This window comes from Glycine soja, chromosome 3 (assembly GCF_004193775.1).
Source record: "Glycine soja cultivar W05 chromosome 3, ASM419377v2, whole genome shotgun sequence".
Taxonomy (NCBI): Eukaryota; Viridiplantae; Streptophyta; class Magnoliopsida; order Fabales; family Fabaceae; genus Glycine; species Glycine soja.
In genome coordinates this window covers 3310707-3328811 of record NC_041004.1, presented here as the reverse complement: position 1 = coordinate 3328811, position 18105 = coordinate 3310707, and the positions used below count along the sequence as shown (strand labels likewise).

At 30.7% G+C, this 18105-nt stretch overlaps 1 protein-coding gene across 1 annotated transcript; it reads left to right on the top strand.

The window, feature by feature from the left end:
• The first annotated feature begins 3759 nt into the window (after positions 1-3759).
• On the top strand, positions 3760-6093 carry LOC114405912 (cytochrome P450 71A1-like). Its single transcript, XM_028368436.1, has 2 exons — positions 3760-4758; positions 5354-6093. Exons 1-2 carry the CDS (start codon positions 3868-3870, stop codon positions 5960-5962), a joined length of 1500 nt encoding a protein of 499 aa, XP_028224237.1. The 5' UTR covers positions 3760-3867; the 3' UTR covers positions 5963-6093.
• The last annotated feature ends 12012 nt before the right edge of the window (positions 6094-18105 follow it).

The window sequence follows — 18105 nt, the reverse complement described above, 5'->3', positions numbered from 1 at the left end:
GAAAGAATTTTTCATTCTTTGAAAAATGAGAATAGAAAAAGATTGATTATTTAGAACTGAGAAAAAATCATTCTTAAAAAAATGACGTTTTACCATTTGTTAAAATTTCAATTCATAAATATTAATTTATTTCAACTTATATGGAATATTCTAATATAATTAGTCGTTCCTATAAAATATTTTTTATGTGTATTTGATTAAAAAAGGAATCAGGAAATATATAAGGTAATATGTTATATTAATATTTTATTTGTTGGTATCTGTTCTGATTTCAGTAATTAAATTTGATAAATTTTATTAAAATATTATGTATTATTTTTTGCTATATGTAATATAGATGATTAGTAATATATTAATTAACAATTTTAACATATGATAATTGTTTATGATTTTTTTTGTTATTTAAATTATTAGTGTTATCATTGTGGATAAATATATTAATATGTAATATGTGTGTTATATTGTGAGTATAAATATGTAATATTTAGTATCATTGGTTGGTTGATATTGTGTGAAGAAAATTATCAATGATGATATGTTAAAAAAATATAAATATATCTATTTTTTATACATTTAATGTGCTTATGTAGTAGCAATATTAAAAAAAAGTTGAAGAAACATTTGGAGAGTTTATTTCCTGTATACCCGTAGGAAAATAAAGTATGAAATTCACTAGTGACGAACATTAATTTATCCATTTCCTGAAATGTATTTTGCACATATTTATTTTTATAAAATAATTATTTCAATAATTTATTTCTATTATATAATTTTTAATCATTATTGTTATGATTACAACTTTTATATAGATAAAAAAATCACTTTTGGAGTATTTTCTTTTGACTCCATATTCATATTTTTTTACCAAAAGACATATTATTTAACTTAAAATATTTGTAAATTGAAGTAATTAATAACGTATGTAAGTATATATAACTTTATATACATGTTTCTAAAATATTTTATTAAATTAATTTATAGACCAATATATAAAATGTGATATTTTTTACTATGATTAACATTCAAATTATTTTGAATTTTATATATGTTTGTTGTCATATTTATAGGTGCATAAAAATGAGAATTTTTAGTTTTAAATAATATTAATATTTAAATATGTTTAAAAAATTATAAAAGATGAAGATATTAAAATGTCAATAACCTCCATCTAATTGACAGATGGATTTTTTTATATATATTATATCACCTTTTTATAAAAACTTTTCTTTCTCTCTTCTTTTGTCACATCATCATGTTGGGTGGTATGAAGATAAACACTACGTCTTGTTGATATCATATGATTTTGTGAGAGAAAAAAAAAATCAGGTTATTAGATTGTTTGTTGGTATGTCAATTCATCAAAAAATAGTTGTGATAAACAGTTCAAAAATTTAAATATCAACTTATGTTTCTTGGATCACATTACCTTAGCTTTCGTTCAGAATGATTTTTAATTTTTAGTTTTAAAAATTTCACACGATTTTTCATTTTTTTTATCTGAAAGAATTAAATACGATGTTACAGGATTTATAATATTAACATATCATCTTTAACCAATTCAGTTAGAGATCCTTCGATAATCAAAATCAATTTTGAGTTTTAGTTTATTCTTTATTTTTAGTTTTTAAAGAGATGTTACATATTGAAAATAAATAAAATGAGTCAATTGTTTATCTTAACTCTCCTTACTATAAAATAATGACGATGACAGAAATAGCGAGGTGGGAGTGACAACGATGATAGTGGTGATAGTAGTGGTGGTGGTGGTGGTAACGATGGGGGCAATGGTGCTGGAATGATGATAGTGACAATATTAGTGGTGAAATGATGATGACAATGTTTTAAATCCCAGCTTGGTACGACCACGACCCACGAGTCTAGTTAGATCAAGTTACCTATTGAATCGAGCATACATTAAACCTGGTGCAACTTGGAGGGGTTTGTTGTTAAACAAGTGACCCACTAGTTTGAGTCGGGTCACACCTACAGGAGGAAACACACTACATCATGGGGTCAATTAAGATTGAGTATAAATTTTTTATTATTTTAATAAAGGTGGTCGGGTTATATGAATCAATTAGTGACCCATTGATTTGATCATTGACCCAATGATCCAATATCTGAATCAAGTCAATTGCTAATTCGATTTTTAAAATTATCAGTGATAGTGGGTGGGATAGTGACAATGAAAGAGACACGACAATGAAGGTGACAAATGATAGCGATAGTTGCGATGGAGAAATGGTGGCAACGACGACAATGTAGTATTGTTGGCGGCAATGATGACAATTGTAATGGTGATAAAAGTGGTGGAATGATGGTGGTGGTGAAGGCAGTAAAGGCGAGGTACGATGGTGGTAGTAGTGATGATGGTGTGGTGAGAAGGCAACAGATAATGACAATGACAATAATAATAGAATGATCATAATAATTGTGATACAATAAAACGATAACAATAATGATGTGACACTAACAATAATGACAAAATCGAAGTGGTAATGATGGTAAATAGAATTGTTTTTTAAAATTAAAATCAAATTTACAAAATCTTTATTCTCAATTTTGATGATAAATGTAAAATTACTTTTCTAACACGTGTTATTTAAAAAAATATATTTAAAAAATAAAAATAAAAATAAAAAACTCCTGACCACCCGAAAGACATCTTTATCATCTTGAATAAATTTTGATTGAGACAATTCCTTGAACCCACAAATAATAATAGAAGTCGTGACTGTGATAATAAGGATCCGACAACCTTATGGACCTAGAAAAGAATCCAATGTCTACTGTACAATTGTATTTACTTTCTTCTTCGGTAAAACCAAAGAATTCCCTATCTATATAGTATATACCTCATAACTAGCGGAAAGCATCAAAGCTTTAAACACAAATTACTCTTCAGATGTTGATTTTTTTTTTTTTTTACACCACAAATATTTTAACTAAAAGTAATTCTCTTTGGGGCAAAAGTGACTTAAGGCAGAGCACACATAGATACTACTTTATCCAAACAAGTTATTAGTAATTTCAATAAATTTTGTAAGTGTCCAAAAGTATTGGAGCGTGTGGATTCACTGAATAAGTGATTAATTTATCAAAAAATATTTTGACATTTTTGAATTTATAGTCTTTTTATTTATAAATTTATTATTTATATCTAACCCATCAGCGTAGAATTTCTTCTGCACGAGTCCCCTTCACATCTAACCAGGTTGAATTTTAGCATGTTTAATCTTTAGCTTCAACCTGTAATTCAAGTTTAGACTTCAGAACTCACATATCTCTATTTATTTATTACTTAAACTTCTATTTCTTTTCTAGAGTATTATTAGATGTCAGCCTTATCTTTTTGCTTATCCATTTTGTTATGGGGCCTTCTCCTTTTTCTTTTTTCTTTTGTCCTAAAGGATAATGCCATTTTATTGATTACTAAAGTCTAAAATGTACTAATCTAATTATAAAAAAAAAACTAATTAACCAATCAATGCGAACAAATTTAATTAGTTATGATTTAAGACGTCGGATTCTTGAGTTTATCCGTTCCTTGTTAGAAGTTCACACGTAATGAAATTAACATTTTATGCAAAGGATGTGTTACAAATATAATTTTTTCATCAATAAATATTAATTGTTAATTAATTTATTAGTTTTTATTAATGAAAACATTTAAACAGTCTATTGATCCCTTCCTCTATTTAATCAAATTTTATACACCAGTTACGAATATAAAATTAACATTGAATTTTGACCTGTTACATAAGAGTTTGGGATCAAGAATCATGGTGAATCACCTATCTTTCTATAAATACCACAAAATTGAAGCTGAACGCATGAGTTCTAATATATCATTCAAAAGTTTTTGAAATGTTGTCACCCCTTCTTCTATTTCTATGCCTAACTCTTCCTTTGTTTTTGTTGTCCTTCTTCAAATACCGTAAAACCTTCAAGAATCCACCACTTCCACCAGGTCCTAGAGGCCTTCCCATAATAGGGAATCTTCATCAACTAGATAGTCCTTCTCTTCATGAGCAGCTATGGCATCTCTCAAAGAAATATGGTCCTTTATTTTCCCTTCAATTTGGATTAAGGCCAGCCATAGTTGTTTCCTCTCCAAAATTGGCCAAAGAGGTAATGAAAGACAATGACCTTGAGTGCTGTGGACGACCTAAATTACTAGGCCAACAGAAACTAACCTATAATGGGTTAGACATGGGATTTTCCTCATACGATAGTTATTGGAGAGAAATCAGAAAAATTTGTGTTGTCCATGTCCTTAGCTCCAAACGTGTCCAAAGCTTTACCTCAATAAGACATTTTGAGGTCAAGCAGATGATAAAAAAAATATCTAGGCATGCCTCATCTTCAAAAGTTACAAATTTAAATGAAGTGCTTATATCTCTTATTAGTACTATTGTATGTAGAATTGTTTTGGGGAGAAGGTATGAAGAGGAGGGATCTGAAGGTAGCAGATTCCATAAGTTGTTCAATGAGTGTGAAGCTATGTTGGGTAACTTCTTTGTTTCAGATTATATTCCTTTCATGGGTTGGATTGATAAACTCAGGGGACTGGATGCACGTCTTGAACGCAATTTCAAGGAGATGGATAAGTTCTACCAAGAAGCCATTGATGAACACATGAATTCTAAGAAAAAAACTCCAGAGGAAGAGGATTTAGTTGATGTCTTACTTCAACTGAAAGAGAACAACACGTTTCCCATAGATCTCACCAATGATAACATCAAAGCAGTGCTCTTGGTTTGGATTTCCTTTCCTTTCCTTTTTTTTATTTTGTGTATTTTAGCAAAAATTGTAGGGTTTATTATTTTTCTGTTCCCTAAACTTTTTAAAATTTATATTTTAGTTTTTAATCTAAATTTTGATCAGTCAAAGTTTTGAACTTTTTCTTTATTTTTATTTTTAATCTATACATTGACGGTTTAACTTAGAAATTTATTACATCATCAACAAATCTAAAAAAATAGTCACATGTAATTTTTGGATAAATTATATTTGTAATCCTTGTATATTCAAATAGTCGCTGATGTCAAATTAGTTGATAAAAAATTAAAAAAAATAATTTAATTTAAAATTACAAGTAACTATCCCATCAAATTTCATAATCGTGAATCACCATTGAATTGGATAACTTTGTTGTTATGTCATTAATTAACATTGTTATTTGATAACATGAAATTAAAGTAAAAGTGAAAAAAAAAAAAGTTTGGAAACGACTAAAAGCATGAATCTAAAAATGAAATCTTATTTAACACTGGCAACAGAAAAGAGTACTTGGGTGTAAATTGATTTTCATTGATTCATTCAATTATTAACTGTGGTTTTCTTTTTACAGAACTTACTTGTAGGAGCTACAGGTACAACTGAAGTCACAACAATCTGGGCCATGACTGAACTAATAAAAAATCCAAGCATTATGAAGAAAGTGCAAGAAGAAATTAGAGGTTTAAGTGGTAAGAAAGATTTCTTGGATGAAGATGATATTCAAAAGTTTTCCTACTTAAGGGCAGTGATAAAAGAGACACTTAGATTGCACTTACCAGCACCACTACTTATACCAAGAGAAACAAATAAAAAATGCATGTTAGATGGCTACGAAATTCCAGCCAAGACATTATTATATGTGAATGCTTGGGCAATTCATAGAGATCCTAAGGCTTGGAAAGATCCAGAAGAGTTTATACCTGAGAGGTTTTTAAATTGCGACATAGATCTTTATGGACAAGATTTTGAGTTTATTCCATTCGGTGCTGGTCGTAGATTGTGCCCTGGTATGAATATGGCATTTGCTGCATTGGATCTTATACTTGCTAATCTTCTTTATTCCTTTGACTGGGAATTGCCACAAGGAATGAAAAAGGAAGACATTGATACTGAAGTGTTGCCAGGAGTTACACAGCATAAGAAGAATCCTCTGTGTGTTGTGGCCAAGTGCTATATGTAAAATCCAAAAGTCGTAACTACTGCTGAAAAAAATAAAATAAAATAATTAATGATTGTACTCTTCCAACGAAGATTATTAAATAAAGATGTAAGCACTCCAAAATAAAAATATTTCTGTTGTGTTTAATCTTATGATCTCCTCTTAGGTTTAATTTAATTATACATGCATCCTTTTTTTTTTTTTTACATTACTTTAAGTTCTTCACCGCTAACAGTATTAATTAACGTTCCAAAAATATCCCTCCCCTTTATTTCCAACGCATACCTAACCCTAGTTCCAATGTACTCCTTCCATGGCAATAAAACATTCTCTCTCTATTTGTTACTTCAATTTGATATCTTACTTTGATTGGACTCAAGAAAAAGTAAGATATAGATACATTAGAATGTTTTCTTTGTGTCACTTTACTAAGATGATTGTCTTTTTGAATTTTGGAACGTATGCAAAATGTTTTATTTTCACTAAATTTTTGAAAAATGCTTTCTGAAAAATAGTTTCTAGGATACAAAAATTGAAACACATCATTCTGGAATGTACCTTCTGGAATAATGATATAGGAATATTTTGAATATATAGAGTATCAATAATAGTGAGGAGGAGTGTATTTAGAAAAAATGGAATGTTAATATAACAAATGACAAAAAAATATAAAATTTCGCATCGGACTCTTTATGGGCTACCCAAAAAAGGAATGAAGAAATAAAGACCCAACTCATCATACTTACAGACATGGATTAGGCCCTTGAACCATTAAGGGCCATCCTGTGTCAATCACATTAAAAAAAATAAAGGAAATTGCTATTTTTCATAACCCTAATTACTAATGCACTCCTCTTTATAATTATTATTCCTAAAATAGCCTTGAAATTGTACTCTCCTTTTTGTAATTCTTGTTGCCTCTCCAACAAATGATTTATATACCATAGGATAAATGTTCTCCGCCAAGTTCGACACCCCTCATCCGACCTGCTAGCTAGATAGATACTTACTAAATGAAAATAATTATTTCAGCTTCTAGTTGGTAATGAAGCTGGTGTTGCTATTGTTGCTGCATCTAGAAAAAGTGAGATGAGAGGTGATAGTGAGAGTAGGAGAGCTAGGTCAAAGAAAAAATTGGAAGAAGTTTAGAAATTGAATTTGGTAGAATTAATTAAGGATAATGTTCATGCAAATGACGAGAATATTGGAAACTAAATGCATGAAATTATGCACACGTCCCTTAATCATTACTTTCTTTTGTTTTTGTTTGGTTGTTTGGTGTTTAATTAGTTTCTTTTGTAGTTGGTATAGTGACCTAGTTTCAAGTCTTGCTCTCAACACTAATTAATTAATGTATTTGCTTAGTTGGTGCATGATATTTAGTGATGCCATGCATCCATCCTGACTAATAGCTTTGTGGAGAAATTTGATTCCAAGCCAGTGGTATTGAATCGAACTGAATTCTTTCAAATAGAAACTGAACTGAACTTCTGTTCAATTCAGTTTTTTGGAACAGAACTGCTGCGAATAAAATTTGCTAACTGAACAGTTAACTGAAAATAACTGCTGCTATACTTTTGCGCCACCAACCCACATAGGCTTTTTATCTAAACCACTCTAACCAAGACTTTAATATTCATAAATTCAAAACAGAATTAATGAAGCCACTTGGTCCCATGCTTTGGATGACACCTATTGACATGCAAAATCCTGCACAAACTCGTGTAGGTATGGCTTAAATCAATTATCTTTAAAAAAAAAACTTTAACTTATATAGTACCAAAGAGTTCCCTACGTCCAGTTGTAATCAAATTCCATTCAGGTGTTAGAATCTTAATTGCCATTATCATAGATTAGAAAATCCCATAATTTTAAAAATGCTTAAACTTATCTTTAATCTTTTTGTTCATAGCAATTTGAAAAATAACAATCTCTCCTGTAAAATCATTATTTTTAATAAATAAAATATGTTTAACTTTTAACACTTGTAGTATAAGAAACGTATTCTAACGCAAATCATTGTAGAAATGAGAAGCAATTTTTTTTTTTTATAAAAAAGTGCTATTTTTGTAATTAAAAGTGAAAATAAAAAATATTTTCTCAAAATAAATGACATTTGATATACTTGGTCCATGGTTCATTTGATAATAAGTGAAAAAAAAAATGGGATGTGAGTATATAAAGATATTTTAATCTCATTCTTAAAGGTGAAAATAAAAAAAAAATCAAAATAAGTGACTCTTAAATATAAAATAAATGAAATGTAACGTGTATAAAGATATACTTAATAATATGAAGTCAAATCATTTTTAAAAGTGATTTTTTTTAAAAATAAATGACCATTAAAAATGATTTAGAACAGTTCGATTTAAATCCGTTGAGTTTGAACTGTTGTTAAAATAATTCAGTTCAGTTTATCCAAATTGTTTAACAATTCAATTTAATTAGTTCGGGTGAACTATAAATATAATTTAGAACAATTCATCACAATTCTATTTGAATTGAACAGCCCTAGGTGCAGGTGTTAACGAGGTCCATGAAGTTTAGGGTTGAAAAAAAAAATGAAGCTTAGGATTTGTAAGGAACTTCCACTTTGTAGTCATATGGCAAATTTACTGTAGGGGGTTAATTTTAAAAACTATTTATCAATGGGGGTCTGTTTGCAAACTTTTAACAAGGGGGTCTGTTTTCTCAATGGATCCCACAAGTTGTGATGGCGAGATAGTTGTTCCGCCATCTGCAATGGCGAGATAGGATGGGTGCCGCCATTGAAGATGGCGAGAAGCCTGCATACGTGGAGGGTGCCGCCAGTTCCTCCTGTGAGACACCCTGAGCCATGCTGACGTGGTGATCTCGCCAGTGAATCCTGCGAGACACACACATTCTCGCCAATTCGAATGGCGAGACATGCTGGAAGCCCATGCCGCCAATACAAGTGGCGGGACATGCCAACGTGGACAGTCCCACCTTTGGCTTCTGCGAGACAACTTCACGAGGTCTGAATGCCCACCTTCACGAGGTCTGAATGCCACAACTCTGAAGATGGCAGTGTATAGGATTGCAGGGTTAGGGTTTGTAGTCTGAAAAGGCTATTTTGGAGGAGGTGAACGTTAAAATTTGAACGTTGCTTGTGAACGTTTTCACCTATAAAAAAAATGCTCATCAACGTAATGGTTGCACTTGCTGAGTTCTCTTTCTCTCTTTCTTCTTGAGTGTGAGCTTTTCGTTGCTGTGGACTTCCTTGCTTTCCTTCTTGCTGTGAGCTTGTCCTTGGTGGTTGTTGTGTTTCCTTCAAGTTTGGTGTGTGCCCTTATCCTCCATAAATTCCTGGTAAGTGTTTTTAAAGTAAATACAATTTGTATATTTTGTTAATAATATTATAAAAATAGTAGGTTAATTAGTATTAATAGATATTGTGTTAATAATATTATAAAATTTATATAATTAGTATTAATAGATATTGTGTTAGTATTTATATATTTTGTTAATAATATTATATATTTAAGTTAGTTAGTATTAGTAGGTATTGTGTTGTTAATTTTTATGTATTAATAGATATTCCAATGTTAGGTTAGTTACTATGAAAAATTTATTTGGTTAGTTAGAATGAAAAATTTATTTAATTGTTGTATATATTCTTAGATATTATACGTGTGATATATATATATATATATATATATATATATATGTGTGTGTGTGTGTGAAAATATTATTTGGTTGAAAATAATATTTGGTTAATTAATATGAAAATATTATTTGGTTAGTTAGTACGAAAATATTATTTAGTTGTTGTATATATTCTTAGATTTTATATGTGATATTAACTTTTGTAGTATTAGGTATAGATTTACACGCATGATATTTTAGCCAAATAAATATATATACACGCACGACCCCTTTAGTCAAGGCACACGTAATATTAGTTTTAGGTATATTTGTAAATTTTAGGCACACCTAAATTTTTAGTTTTTGTAATATTAAATACTTGACATGTAAATAAATAATTGTAATATGAGTCTAAATTAAAATGTGACGTTTCGGAGAATAAAGTATTTATTCTAATTTGACTTTCTTATTTTATTATTTTCTAAAATGTTCAAATCTTAAGGCAGATGAAAAAAATGGAAACGAGCTCCATTGTGGAAATGATCATCCTAAGTAGTTGTGCCTTAACAAAAAGAGAGTTAAATCTCAGAAAAAAATCTCACCAAACAAAGGAAGTTAAAGAAAGGAAGACGTGAGAACACATTTAAATTTATATTATGATTTTGTATGTAATATATAGATAATACAATTTTAAATAAATGAATTGATAAGTTAATATTATTTGAGTTAATTATTTTTAGTTAGAATGTTATATATATTATTTGTTAGTTTTAGTTTGTAGGTTAATATTATTTGTTTTAGAGAATTTACATGATTAAATATATGATACATTGTACATTATTATTATTTTTGTATTACACGTTGTTTAAATAATTTTTTGCATTTCAATATTTGTTTGTATTTTAATTTATTTGGTAGTCCATATTTTATTTAATTATTTATTTGTTAATTGTAGAATATATTATGTTATTTATTTTAATTTGTCTATGTGTATGTATTTGAAAGTATTTGTAGAATATATTTAAATTTTATTATTTGTATAATATATTTTGTTATTTATTTAAATTTGTCTTCACATCTATTTTAATTTATGTATAGAATATATTCAAAATTACCCAATTTTATTTATTACAAATTTATTTATATATATTTAATAACGTTTTTATAAATGTGCGTAGTTTTATTTATATTATCTACAAATAATGTATAAATTGTTTTGGGAATTTATTGCAGTATCAATGACATCTTCATCGTCTTGTCCATCACATATTAAAATTAAGTCTGGCCCGATCGATAGTGATGTATTATGGATGCAACCTAAGCATGTTTCAGAACATGTTTGGAATGGGGAAGAAGATCGGAAATTACATATAAGACGAGTTGTCCCCACGTATCAAGGGAAGAAGAAATTCCAGAGCAAATTATTCCTTTTCTTCGAGAATCTGGTTTTTACTGGATTATGAAGATGGGATACTTAAAAATAAATGTCTCATTAATTAGTGCTCTGATAGAAAGATGGAGGCCGGAAACACATACCTTTCACATGAGATGCGGAGAGTGTACTATTCACCTCCTACATGCCTAGTCTGAATACCCTAACCTGCAATGCATGTGACCTGTTGCATGCTTCTCATTGCCCTAACCAATGCAATAACAGTGCCCTAGTCTCCTGCAAAGCAATAACGTGCCCTAGTCTTCCTGCAAAGCAAGAACGTGCCCTAACCTAGTAGCCTGAGTCATGGCCAGCTTGGTCTCACAGGAGCCAATGACGGGACTGGCCACGTTAGCATGTCCAGCCATTAGCATAGGCGGCATGGGCTTATGGTGTGTCTCGTTGAAGGAACTAGCGAGAATGGTTGTGTCTCGCAGGAGGAATTGGCGAGATCACCACGTCAGCATGTGTCTCGCCCGTGCCACTGGCGGCACGCTCCACGTAAGCAGGTAAGCAGACTTCTCGCCATCTTCAATGGCGGCACCCATCCTTTCTCGTCATTGCAAATGACGAAACAACTATCTCGCCATCACAACTTGCGGGATCCATTAAGAAAACAGACCCCCATTGTTAAAAGTTTGAAAATAGACCCCCATTGGAAAATAGTTTTTAAAACTAACCCCCTACAATAAATTTGCCTCATATTGTAGGGGTTAACGCAGTCGGTTGGAGGTGGTGGTTATAGGTTGACATGGAAACAGAGGAGTGCAGAAAAAGGGGAGTGCAAATTAAAAAAGGAAAATGCAAATTTAGGGTATTTTGAAAGAAAAAAAAATCGTGGAAGGGAGTGGACTAGTAATAAGGAGAGTGCAAATAGTAACTCCCAAAAATAAATTGGACCATTCTGAATGAAGCCGACCCAAACGCAAACCTAAGAAATCTAACAACTGATCAATCCAAATTATAGTAAACAAATTAGATTTAGATTAAAATAAGTTAAAGGTTATTTATGTTTTTGTTCCTATACATAGGAATTAGCACTCTACAGATCCATTAAAAAAAATACCCATAATTAATTGCAAAAAATTGTGTAACTTTATAATATTTATTTTACCCCAATCAAATGTTTTTTTGCAAGAAATTATATTTATTTATTTTCATTAAAATAAATACTAGCACAAAGATTTTAAGCTAGTAAAATGACTAGTCATTAAACCCTCAAATCAGATAACATTAAAGATAGAATTGTTATTTGTTAATGTTATTGGTTTTATACTCAAATGGAATTTATTTATTTTTTAAAAGAAAAAAATTATGCACAAAAGTTTTAGATAGTAATTAGCTATTCAATAAAATTTTATAATTTAAGCAACATTAAAAAGGTAGAATTGTTACTCAATTAATGCCAAAAATCATTGCATGAGTTAAAGTTTTTATTTTTATTTAAAATGCAAATGCCACTAATTAATAACTAAAAAAAGCTCAATTTTATTCAACAAAAACTACATTTGATGAAAAAGCGAAAAATAATCCATAAGTATACGCATCTTGAAAATTAAATCGTAGCCTTCCAAGGAACATTGCCACCTCACGTACATAAAATATCCCAAATAGAAAGTGTATCAAATTTTTACAATTGAACAATTTGCCAACTAAAAACTAAATATTGTACTCTTAATTCTACACTAAACAACACGTGAAGCAAACAAACACTCAAAGACAGGGATTGAAAGACCCATATACGTTCCTTACTTTTTCTCATCATTATTATATTTACGAATTAAAAGGCAAATTGATTTTCTGGTGCCTTTATTCTAATCCTATAATAGAACAACATTTTACCGTACCACACCAATATAAAATGGCAAAATTATAAAATTGGTTCTCCAGTTTATCTTCAGTTTTAAATTTAATTCCTATAATTTAATTCATGAATTTGATCTCCTATTTTGTAAAATTATACAATGCTAGTCCCCAGACCACAATTAGACGTTGACAGTTAATAAAATGATGTTGATTTGTCACGTGTGTCAGATCCTTATTGGATGATGACTACTACCTATCATATTTTTGGGGAATCAAATCCAAAACTAAAGATAAACTATAGGAGATCAAAAATACAATTTTGACATATAAAATACGCTTGAATCACAAAAAGGAAAAAAAGAAAAGAAGAATATTAATACATGAAAGAACGGACAAAAATTAACAAAAAAAAAGGTAAATAAAGGACCTTGCTTTGATAGGAATACAAAACGTGACAAAAACAAATGCAATCCATACTTATGAGATACTGCGATAATGACGTATTGGATGCGGTAACTTAGAGCAGTCAGCTGCAGCAATACACTAAGGCTCAAAGGTTTGAGCTTACCCGAATTCTCTCTTTACCTTCTTTTTTTCCAGATTAGTGATTGTTGGCATTTTTCTCCTTCTAACCAACTTATTTTTTCCTAACAGTTACGTGACTGTTTTTATTTTCTTCTTAACTGCATCATCTCATGTGTTGACTGAGTCTTATCACATTTTCTCTACTTTTTTTTATTCTCTAAAAATATTTGAAAACAAAATCTGGATAAAATTGAGTATTCACTTTTTTTTTTCTGATTTGAGAAAGGGACCCAACTGTGTTTTCTATATCTAAGAAAGAGTGGAAGATTCCTTGTGGTTGTTGCAGTGGGTTTGCGATAATGGCTTATGATGGGTTCATGGTGGTGGTTGGTGGTGGGTTTCGTAGTGACTTACAATCTTTTTTGTTGTGCTTTGGGGTGGGTTTGTGACGGTGATTCACCAAATTTGGTGATGAGTTTTGTGGTGGTTCGCAACGGTTCGAGGTGTGTTCGTGTTGTTGTTTGGTGGTGGGATCTAAAATTTGAACCCTTCATTTAAAACAAGTTTGCGTTCTAATTTCTAAATTCTTTTAGAAATCTGAACCTTTCGTTTATAAGGTGTATCACAATCGAGATTCATATCAAGAATGGAGTTTTAGTTTTGAGTTAAAACAATTTTGCGTTTTGTTTTGTTTTTGTTTCTTGCATATGAAATTGTTTGTTTTTCAAATCAATTGTTCTTTGAAGGTGGTAGGGGAACACAGATGTAGTGTATTTGAAAGTGGTGGAGGTTGTAACATCCCATTTTTTTCATAAATAAATTTAAAAAGTTTTTAGTAAAAATAATAAAAATAAATAAATAGAGTAAATAATAGGTCGTAAATGCCCCTAGCTATAAATAGTCACATGCTAAGTTTTTTAGAGTGACTCCTCAGCATCTCATCTTTGTTTTTCCTCTTCTCCTCTCAAAATCCTTTTCTTTTTCGCAGCTCACTAAACCTGTCTTAGAAAAACGACGATTTCGGACTCATTCATCGTTGGATCGTCGTGAAATTTAAACACCAGCTTGACAATCCAATTCTGAGCATTCTCACCGTTGGGAATTTCAAAATCATGTCTGAGCTTATAGGAAAACCCTTTGCATTGTAGCCTTTTAATTTCCCGCAGAAACCCAAAATTGTCTCGGTAAAACTATGATCCTGGTTTCGTTAACCGTTGGATTTTCATGAAATTTGGATATGTTGTTCAAAATTCAATTGCGCACACTTCCACTGTTGGGATTTGCGAGAAAATATTCGTGGAGGGAGAAAAAGGAATCGCATGAAGACAGTACAAGTGGAGGTTTCAATCTCTTCTCTGTCTCTCTGACGTTTGTGAATTCTATCGGAGCAGTCGGAGGAATAACTAAAGAAATCTCAGGGAACCGCTAGAAATGCTGCTATCATTAGCTGAAGACACGTGAGTCCGCTCAGAGGTAAGGGATGAATTATTCACAATTGGGGATTAGTGAGAACATGTGTAGGGATCCTTAGAGATATCAATTGGAATGAGTTTTTGGGTGTTTTTGCAATTTTCATTTTATCCTTATAATTATTACAGTGAATTATATATGTTTGACAGACCAATTGTTGTGAAATTGATATGCTATTGTGTTGAGCGTGAATCCTATAAATCGAGCATTTTTCTAATTAATATGAATTGATGAAATAAAGTAAGGAAAAATTTAGAGAGAGATATTGATTTTGTATTTTCTCTTTTTCTTGCTTTTTTTAGGTTTTTATATATAATTTAAAAAAATTATATCATAATTGAAATTGACCAAAGTGTTCATATAATTATTTAGAATTTGTGCATTGAAAGCTTACTTTGATATTTGTGATTCAATATGATGTATGCTAGCTTATATATATAGAGGTAGTTATTTATATTAATAATATTGTAGAGTGTTATAGTATGATTCCAAAAATTATTAAGTGTTGGAGTTTGAGAATATTATGGTTAAATTTGATGAACATGTGTGTGTTGTACCTTATGAATATCATTAGGAATGTTATGAGATGGTTGATGTGATGTTATGAGATGTTAAAGTGTGGACATGATATTCGATTGTGAATAAGTGGATGTGTTTAACACTTGATGTTACATTAATTATATTGTGAGCTATGAATTATACAATAACCCGACCAGTGTTTATGCGCAGTGTTAAAGAGAAAGTGTAGGTTTCTAGTTAGGAACCAGTGTTAAATTGTAGCGCAATTGTGTTAAACATGTTTGAAACATGAGTGTGAGGTCGTGGTATTGTATAATTCATGAGCAATGTTTATAAATGAAATATGTGATGAATTATGGAATAATATATTTCCTTGAGATTATAATATTGTTATTGAGATTGAGTAAAAGTGTAAAGTAGAACATGTGTTGAATTGTGAGATACGTGAAAACATGTGATGGTGGATGGTGACATTATGAGATGTGAAATTGTGAATGAGTTTTGGTTGTAAATAAGTGTGTGATTAACTCTTGATGTGACATTATTTGTGTTGTAAGCTGTGAATTGTACAATAACCCGACCAGTGTTATCTTGAGAAAAGTGTAAATGCGCAGTGTTAAAGAGAAAGTGTAGGTTTCCTATTTAGGAACCAGTGTTAAAGAGAAAGTATAGATTTCCTATTTAGGAACCAGTGTTAAATTGTAGCGCAATATGTTGTACGTGTTTAACACACGAGTGTGAGGTCATGGGTATTGTATAATTCACGAGCAGTGTCTGTGTGCTAAAATGATTTTAGGGGTTGGACCTGAATCAGGAGGGAGAGACCCTAATGGACTCTTCGGAGTGTAGGCCTTGGGGGTCACCGGGTTTGAGTGCTCCTTTAAGCCTATGCTGATCCCATATGGTTGGAGCATTCTCGCAAAACATCGTGACCCTGACTGGTCTCCCTATGATCTTACTTAGTGAGAGTGACCTGACAAACTTATTGTGTGGTGTGTCTTGTTATGTACTCCTAAGCGCCCCAGGGTGGTTTTTCACTGACATGGTACCACATTGCATATAGGCTTGAGTCTTAGCATAACTGTCTCATGCGCTTGCTAATTGTTTATTATGAAATTGATGTGTTATTATGTCTTGATCAGAGCGTGTGATTCTTGTGTAATGTGATTGATGATTGAAAAGTGAACTTTGAATGACAAAGTGGTGGAATTACGTGAATTGCGTGTAACTAAGTTTTATTTGGTTTATATGATATGTATATCTAGTTGTCTTGTTTCTCTATTAGTTAAGAATGTGATAACTCACTCCCCGTGTGTTGTTTGTGTTTGGATCCTGTGATGATCTTGAACTTTGTGTTCGGGGGAGCAGATGACTAGGTGAATTGCTTTAAGGAACCATGTGCTGAAGGACGTCGGGACACAACGCTCTGATAGGATGTGGTATTGGGGTATAAGGTTTTATAGACGGTCTTGTTTGAGCCGAAGTGAATTTATTATTTATTTAGAAAAGTTTTATGATGATGTTAGAAAGGTGAATGTGAGTCTGCTACCCTCTTGAAAGGCTTGTATTTAAATATGTTTTAAAAACTTGAATTAAGTTTAATTTTTTTTAATTATTTCTTTTATTATTAGTACATATATGTGAGAGGTAGAGGGTATCACAAAGGTTTCACCAGTTGGCTTTGGTGTCACTGCAGCGACGACAAGGATGACAAAGGTAGCAAGTGAGAACCAAGAAAGTGGGACATGGACATATATGGCCAACAATGTTTCTCTTATTGTTTTTGATTGTTTTTTTCTACACGATTGTTGTTGATGGATCATATGGTTTGTTGAAGTAATAAAAATTTTATGGTGATTTTAAGCCGATAAAAATTATTTAAAACTTTATAAAGAAAACTTCAATTCAGGAAACATTTACTAGTGATTTTTATTCACCACAAAACAAATTGCCATAAATAACAATAAAATATTAATAAAGGGTCATCATTTAATGGTATAAATAGACGGGAAGGACTAAAAACCGATTAAAATTTTGTTTAGGAATTAAAATCCAAAACTTAAAAAAGTTAAGGGACTAAATTTAATTAACCCTTAATATTATACTTAAACATCCAACCTTTTAAATTTTAGATTAAAATAAGTAACAAATAACACTTTCAATAACTTTTTTTTCTTAATTTTATTACTTTTATATACTAAAGTGATAGCATATCATACTTTCAGAAAACCAAATTCTCTATTTACCTCCGGACGGAAGGTAGCAAACAAAGACTTGTATTTGTGAACCAACTCCAAGACAACATCTGAAGTAACTAATTAAAGTGGGCAAAACTTTAAGCAACTATAATACAGCCGGTAAAACATATTCAAGCTAGTTAGCAATAATGAACAAGGCACTCATAGACCTAGCATAACACTTAACACATCAACTTTCAACTGACTCAAGCTTTTACAAGAATAAATGATGAAAGCTCATTCAAATCGAATGTGAGTTTTTTCTTGTTTTTGTTTAATTGTCCTACAACATTTGGGTACATTGCACAACCTTTTTTTTTTTTTTGTGAAAGCCTCTACCAGTAGTGAAGTAAGAAGTAATTAAGAACCAATGCAGTTAGTTAGGTTAGATAGGGATTTAATAAAACTTTTCAATTAATCAAGTTCTTAACCCAAATCCCATCCAACCATATATATATATATATATATATATATATATATATATATATATATATATATATATATATATATATATATAGATATATCAACTAGACCAAAACGACTTCTGTAAAATGAATTAAGTATGAAGT

Coding starts and splice junctions, on each gene's coding strand:
- LOC114405912 (XM_028368436.1), top strand. CDS start 3,868: ATGTTGTCACCCCTTCTTCTATTTCTATGCCTAACTCTTCCTTTGTTT. Junction 4,759..5,353: donor ACATCAAAGCAGTGCTCTTG/GTTTGGATTTCC, acceptor TTCTTTTTACAG/AACTTACTTGTAGGAGCTAC.